We start from the raw sequence: 8,353 nt of genomic DNA on the forward strand, positions 1-8,353 counted from the left end.
ATGTTCTTTTCTAAACAAGAGAATGTTCTTTCCGCCTTTTTTTTTAATTAACCGGGTGCACCCTAATGCACATATCATGCATTACTCATAAAGTATATTTTTTATATACAAATCAAGGATAGGACTTCATGCATCATGATCGAAAAAAATAATAACAATAATGGCATAATGCTTGTATAATGAGATATTCGTACCTAGGAAGTTGTCCTTTATAAAAAGGCCACTAAATGTTCAAGATTTCCAAAACCACCATACATTTTCTTCCAAAACCAAAATCCTCTTACTAGATCAATATCTAAAAGATGTTGAGATTTAACTTTATAGTGGAAAAATTTAAACATTTTCATAGTTTTCTATACCTAGGTTTTGTCTATCTAATTACATCCATATGTTGGATATCCTCAAGAATCTATGATTTTATTATTTCTCATGTTACCCATTTCTTGATAGAGGTAAGTTACTTCATTATTGCATCAAGTTTTGGGTTCTTGATTTTAAAAAGTCTTACCTCCAAAACAACCAACCCTATCACGACAGAAGATCTAGATTTGTTCTTCACCTCAGTATCAGCCATAACGGTTTCTAGTATGTCTACCATGGAAATGGAGGTATTTACGAATTCACAACTAATTGTTATTACGATTTTAATGTTCATAGGAGGTGAAGTATTTACCTCCATGGTTGGTCTCCATTTTTCGGCCTCCAAGCTCAAATATACACCCTCCCATGTAAGAAGTAGAGTCAATTCCGTGGCTAGCCTTCCACTCCCACCTGAAAGTTTTGAGTTAGGAGTCATTGTACAACCATCATTACCTCAAGAAACTTCAACTATGGAGAAAACAAAATCAGAAATAGATTTTCTCATAAAATCCAAGTCAGTTAGGGTTCTAGGTTTCATAGTTTTGGCTTATTTACTCACAGTTCATGTCCTAGGAATTTCTATGGTACTTATTTACGTCAATGTTATTTCAAGTGCTAAAAATGTTCTTGAGAAAAAAGGTCTTAAAAAATTCACCTTTTCAATTTTTACTATAGTCTCAACTTTTGCAAGTTGTGGATTCATTCCTACAAATGAAAACATGCAAGTTTTTAGCCAAAATACCGGTCTTTTATTGATACTAATCCCTCAAGTTCTCCTTGGAAACACTCTATTCCCATCTTTTCTTCGATTTTTGATTTGGGTTTTAAGCAAGATTGGTAAAAAAGACGAGGCCAAGTATTTGATGAGAAATTCAAAAGATATCGGATTCCATCACTTGCTTCCTAGCAAGCACTGTAAACTTTTAGTTGTGTCAGTTTTGGGATTTATATGCGTGCAATTTATATTATTTTGTGCTATGGAATGGGGTTTTGACGGATTAAATGGCCTTAATGTTTATCAAAAATTAGTGGGGATTTTATTCGTGTGTATAAATTCAAGGCATACAGGTGAAAGCATTGTTGATATATCCAAAATTGCCCCAGCAATTCTGGTCTTGTTCGTCGTGATGATGTTAGTTTTCTTCCTCTCTATTATATATATTCTTTATTTTTATTGATTATTGTTCTTAGTATACAATACCAAGTATATTATTGATAACATGTTGGTTGCTAAGCTATGATGCATGTGCATGTATATTATTGTTGTACGTTAAGGTACATGGCTTAGTGTGGGATTTAATTTAGTTTATTATTTAGGATTGAAATTGAGTAATTTTATAGATATGGTATAATACTATGATTAGGAAAATTTTAATTCAATTCAGGAGTTTATTGTAAGTGAGTTGAATATTTAGAAACAACCGTTCGTTCGTTCATTCTTTTACCTTAGTTTTATACTATTCATTTGTTTAGTTGTATTCTTTTTTAAAAAAATTATTTTCTTTATTCGAGTATTTAAATAACCATATCTAGTTTTAATATTTTCACAGTTTTTTAATCCATTATTTATTGGTCAAACACTTGTTAGAACATTGAGGGTAGGGAGAAACTAAGAGAATTTCCATCTCAAACATTTTCATTTGACAAGATTCGAACTCCAAAAGCTTGTTAAGTGAGTAGCACCTTAAACAACGTAATAATATAGTTACTCTATTCAAGCCATGTACATCTCCCAACACATCCATAATTATTAATTGGACTTTAAAAATTCATTCCAAAATATGACATAAGGCTAGTTGTTTGTCCCTTGTCAAGGAATATAGAAAATTAAGTAATGAATTGCTTTTAGTCAATATTAAAACCAGTAATAAGAGGTAGGTTAAATATTAGTGGTCTTTATTTGAGGATGTTAGTTGAAATGTTGAATATTGATTTTCCTAGACTCTTATTCATTTATATTATATTCTAAAACTAGATTATATATGCATATGTATGATTTTTTTTTTTTTTTTGAAACGACATATGTATGATTTTGTCATACATTCTTAAATTTATACAATACTTGCATTAAATTATAAAAGATACTCCGTATCAATACTATCAAATACTTACTATCTCCGATTTTTGTTACTTGCAACTTTTGCCATTTTTGGATGGTTTACATTACTTGCAACATTTGTTTTTCTTTCCTTTTATGGTAAGTTTTTAGGGTTAAATTTACCATTTTACCCTTACTTTTTTTTTAATCAACCTTATTAAACTACAAATTTGATTATATTAAATTAAACCCCAACCTTAATTAAATTACTCTCATCCCCAAATTTTTTTCTCTCTCCTCCTCCAACCCCATTCTCAAGGTGGGTATGTTGATGTTTCATATCGTCGGTGTTCCAAATCGTCGGGGTTTGTTGGTTACTGAGGTCGGTGGGTTCAATGGGTTGCTGCGGAGGGTTTGGTGGGTTGTGGCTTAGATCGGTGGGTTTGGTGGGTCGTGGATTCGGGGGTCATCGGTGTTAGATTGGTGGGTTCGGGGGTCGTCACGGGTCATGGGTTCGGGGGTCGTCAGTTGCGGCTTAGATCGGTGGGTTCGGGGGTCGTCTGTGTTGGGTGTGGTCGTGGCTAAGATCGTTGAGTTAGGTGGGGTCGTGGTTTGGGTCGTTGCTGAGATCGTTGAGTTAGGTGGGGTCGTGGTTTGGGTCGTTGCTGGTTGCTGGGTTAGTAGGTTAGTGGGTTCGACGGTGCTAGATTCGGTGGTTGCTGGGTTCGTCGGTGCTTGGGTCGTTGGGTATGGGGGTCATCGGTGTTGGGTTTGCTGGGTTCGGTGGTAGGTGGTGGTGGTGGCCTGGTGGGTGATTTATGTACAACTAGGTGTTGCTGGTGGTGGTGGGTTATTTATTTTAAATTTGGTTGAATTTGTTTTTTTTTTAGTTGGATTAATACTTAAGTATATACTCTTATCTTTCAATAAACATGCTTAGGATCTTTTGCCTAGGAGTCCGCAATGTCTCTGAAAGTTGCAAGTAACAAGAACCGGAGGTAGTATTTGTATTTTTAAAGAGCTCACATATATCATTACCCTATATTTTATGATGAAAGACTTTATTTATTTATTTTCTTATGAAAATTTTTAATCGATCGAAGGAAGGTGCATTAGATTAATTAAGAGATAGATTATCCAATAATACATACAAAGCAATCTCGGATGGGACATGATTTGGAAGACTAATTTAATAATCTTAAGAGGATGTAATAATGTTTAATATAAAACATTATTTAAGCACAAATTTTGTCTCTATTGAATAATGATTGTCGTCGTCCTAGGTAATAAACGATCGTACTCTAAACATAGTCGTTGACTCGTTGTACCATATATTATCTGCCTAGGTTACCAGGGCCGTCCCAAACATTTTCGGGGCCCTGTTCTAATCCTAAAAATTGGGCCCTAATAAAAAGATACAGTACAATTTTTTTTAACTCATCTATGAAAATTTCTTAGATGTATAATTAATACCAAATTAATAACGTATGTAATTATTAATTAAATTAATAAATGAAGGTAAAAAAATAATAGAAAAAACTTGTAAAAAAATTGATAGAAACAAGCTATTAGTTTAATTAGCAAGTGTTCACCTTCGAAATATTGAAAGCTCCATTGCCGCTTATCACAATTACAGGTTACCGATTTCTTTTACTTTTTACTTAAAAATGTAAAAATAAGCTCAAAGCAAATCAAAGTATTGGGGAAAAAGACAGAGTAAATAACACATACCTTATATATGAGTAATATGACTGATTCATTGAATGGGTTTTGATCTTTTACCGAGTAAACAATGATTAATCCAATTTTTGGTGTATGGAAAAATTTGTTTAACATATAACTAACCATTGAAAGAGGATTTGAATAAAAAAAATAATAACCATTAAAAGAGGATTTGAATAAAAAAAATATAACCATTAAAAGAGGAAGGTGAACCGTGGGAGTATTTTACTCCTAGGAAACTTCATGTTTTTTTGGTATTAATGTGAGAATTAAAGGCTTATTATTAAAGGAGAGTTATTAAGATTGAAAGTTTATTTATGGGAATTGCAAATTGACAGAGGTAATTATGGAGTAGATGGATTCGGAGAATTGATTTGTAAACGTATTCCTATACATGCTGCAAACTGATTTTTTTTTTTTTTTTTTTTCTTTTCACAAAACTGGGCTCCAAGCAAAATTGGGCCCTTAAAATTTCGGGGCCCTGTGCTGAGGGTCTGTTTGCACAGGCCCTTAGCCGGCCCTGTAGGTTACGTCTTAAGTTCTTTATTCTAATAAGTAATGGTCAACCGAATCATATAATAATCTCCTATTATAAAGCCATCATTACTAATTAAGTATGTGTGTGTCTTAGTGTCTAATCCCAATTAAGACAAACAACCATCAAGCGCTTGGTGAATGTAAGTAGTTGATAAGGATTTCACTTTAAAATCTTAAGATTATAGGTTCGATCCCTGTCAGTCGCGGTTCTTAGGGGTAGAGTGGGGATTCTTTATCCTCCCTCTGCCCCCTTCATCCAAAAGTTTGACATGTGTAGCTCATGCGAAATTGTAGGGTTATCATTTTTCTTTTTAAGAGAGGCACATAACCTCCTAATAGAGTTGTCTATTAAGAGGAGCACCTTAAACGATCGTTAAAGGCCTTTTTCTAAGGTGTCCGCCTCTTTGAAAAAGTATATCAGTATATATAAACTTGTCTTTTTGTAGGCCGGGCGTGCTTTTGTTTTTTATAAGCCTCAAACTCCTCCATCCTCAACCTTTCTTTCTCACTTCTACTAGTTCGGAATATTCTATCCATTCTTATATTACTTCCGGTTCGCATTACTTGCAACAAAGGAATATATTATGTCTCACAAATAATACCTATTTGCTGCAAGTAATGCGAACCAGAGTCTTAAAATTCTTCAATTAGGGTTACTAATATTTTTTCCTACTTAATTCTTACTAATCAGACCCACACTAATACACCATATCATGCCTACCGTTTTTATCTTGCCCCCTTTTCTCCTCTTCTCTCAAATTCATGTGGCCAGCATTCAAGAAACTTTATCGAAGAATTATTTATGAAATACGTCTCAATTTTTTAGGGACCCTTTTTTAATTTTTCACCGTGAGCCCTGAAAATGACCGATATAGCATTGCTTCCTAAATAATTGTTTTAAAAACTAATTTGGAGTAAATTAATTATTCATAACTAACTGACATGAACATGATCCATGATCCCCTCCTAATATTTCAGCTGATTATTTTTATTATGATCGACTTATGTTAAGCTTAAACATAGGATCATCATTTCGATCATTACAATTCATGGCAGACATATATCCTAGTCATATATATTCGGATATTCCTATTCCTTGAATTAATTGTATACCAGAAATTAAAATATTTCCAACATTATTCCAATCCAGATATGAAGATAATAGCTGATCAACTAATTTAGAACCGATTATTATACAACCGGTTGTATCTTTTCAGTGTTTATCTTGGTGTGGTACAAGCTAGTTTTATTTCAAATGACTTTGTACACATTGTGAGGGATTTTAATTAGTGATGGAAATATTTTATGCGCGTTTTCACCCATAAATTAGAACAGATTATTTTAAGTGTTTTTATTAACATTTGCATGCATATGTACTATTACCATGCAGGTATCTTCCCCCTTATACTTCATTTCTGCCGGAGAAAGATGAGAAAGGAAAATTTGCCCAAATATTATGTAAAGAAGAAAAAAAGAATAAAAAGATTTTGAAGAATATCATTTTCTCTCAACTCAGTTACCTTGCAATATTCATCATCATCATTTGTATTACCGAGAGGCAAAAGATGGTTGATGATCCCCTCAATTTCAACGTTTTTAATATCACATTTGAGGTTATTAGGTACGTTTTTATAAAAAGTATCATTTCAAATATATATATATAACACAAATTTAACATCTATAATATCACGGAATATAACAATTTTATAAGGTAATGAAATTTTGCTCGCTAAATAAGTAAAACTCCGCATTGTCTCAACCCCTCATAATTATTGTTTCATCTCATACTCTCACACTCTCCCATTCATTGAATCCGTAAATTAAAGGTTATTTTGGAAAAGTTGCAGATGAATTTATTTAGGAAAAGTTCGTAACAAATATTTTTAAACAAAAATAATATTTGTAACTATTAGTTCTAAATAGCAAAGATAATTGGTGCACCCACAATGTGATTTTTGTAAGATTTTACATGGTCATCATGTTCCCTCACAAAGCTCTATACTACATGCTACCATTGTAATATTTGTAAAATCCAAGAAGAAAATATTCTTAAGTTAGCACTTAAAAATTGGTTAGCATTTAAATCCGATATTACTTTCTAGAGATTATATTGACCTGATTATACACTACTATGCTAGTTGACATCTATTTCCTATCATTCTGATTACTTCTAATTATGATAAATAAAATTCTAGGTCAATAATGAAGTTTGTTTATTTCAATAATTGGCAGTGCATATGGAAATGTTGGGTTCTCAACAGGGTACAGCTGTAGTAAGCAATTGAAAGCTGATCCAAATTGTATAAACAAAACGTATGGATTTGCTGGGAGTTTTAGTGATGAAGGGAAATTGATTCTAATTATTGTCATGTTTTTTGGAAGACTCAAGAAATTTAGCTTGAAAGGAGGCAAAGCATGGAAGCTTCTCTAACCCTATCGGAAAATTCTTAATTTCTCCCGATATATTACTACTTACTCATAAAAGAGATATTCCGTAATGTTTAGAATCTATCTATGTGAGTATGGAGTACAATATCGGGTGGAGTTGCGAATTTTTTTTGTTGCTGTAACTTGTAATATACTTCCCAAAAAAAAAAAAAAAAAAAAAAAAAAAAAAAAAAAAAACACCTGGTGTATGATAAGTTTGAACCTACTAATGTTTTCTGTAAGATAAACTGAAGTCCTAGCGCGCAAAGGCCCGTGCACAAAAGTCACAGAGAAGGTGAATGTTAAATTCTCGAAAAGTCCAAGCACCCCCTTTGGCCCTTTCATTCAGCCTGAAGCTGGTGTGTTATGATTTCCTAGACTTAAGCATTGAGATAATGAAAGGAGAATGTGAGGATTGTAAGAGTCTGTTGCATTTTGGCACTACCATGTACTATAGAAGCAATCAATTAAATTGTACAGTTTTCACTTCTTTTTGTTTATGGGTCCTCAATTTGTGATTTATAAAGTGTTAACTCCCAGTCTCCTAACAAGAACACCACAAGAAAAATATGGAGTACTCGTACGAGTTATGATTTCCACGCTTATCAAATTAATTTCAACATCCCTTGTTCTCTATAATAAAGAGTGCATTAATAATAACTACGCTTTCATAAAAGAAATCATCAAATTATGAAGTAGAAAAATCAATTCTCGTGATACATACATAGGTAAGCATGTTAGAAGAACATAAATCCGTCATTTATTCTATTCGATGTGTGAAACAACAAAATCATTTTTCTTTTGTCAAATAAACAAAATCATTTTTCTTTATGGCCTTGTTTGGCAATTGATTGCTGGTTGTTGGCTGTTGACTGTCGGCTGGTTTGATTGGCTGGTTTGACTGGCCGTTTATATTGACTTTTATGTTGGTTGTTTGACTTTTTATTAGTCTAAAAACATATTTGATAAAATTGGTTGTTGGATGTTATTAGTAACTTAGGTAGCCAAAAGCTACTCCAAGTAGCTTTTTCATTTTGGCTTAAAAGCCAGCTTTGAAAAAGCCATTTACCAAACACAAATTTTGGATGTTTAACCAAATGAAAAAGCCAATGAAAAGCCATTTACCAAACAAGCTCATATCTCACAATTAAGAAGTTGTGGGATCAAACCCCACTAGTGACACTTTGGGGGTGAGAATTCCCTTACCCTTCTAGCCTTCCCCCCTACTCCTAAAGTGTCTAGCCCATTAATCGGGGCGGGAGGACCTGT

General features: G+C 33.1%; 1 protein-coding gene across 1 annotated transcript; it reads left to right on the forward strand.

Moving 5' to 3' along the window:
- The first annotated feature begins 302 nt into the window (after positions 1-302).
- On the forward strand, positions 303-7,088 carry LOC145578686 (sodium transporter HKT1-like). The gene is made up of 3 exons (XM_081635981.1): positions 303-1,492; positions 6,048-6,278; positions 6,890-7,088. The coding sequence occupies exons 1-3, from the start codon at positions 303-305 to the stop codon at positions 7,086-7,088; spliced, it is 1,620 nt and encodes a 539-aa protein (XP_081492107.1).
- Positions 7,089-8,353: the final 1,265 nt, after the last annotated feature.

Source organism: Chenopodium album, chromosome 14, assembly GCF_948465745.1.
Source record: "Chenopodium album chromosome 14, dcCheAlbu1.1, whole genome shotgun sequence".
Lineage (NCBI taxonomy): Eukaryota > Viridiplantae > Streptophyta > Magnoliopsida > Caryophyllales > Amaranthaceae > Chenopodium > Chenopodium album.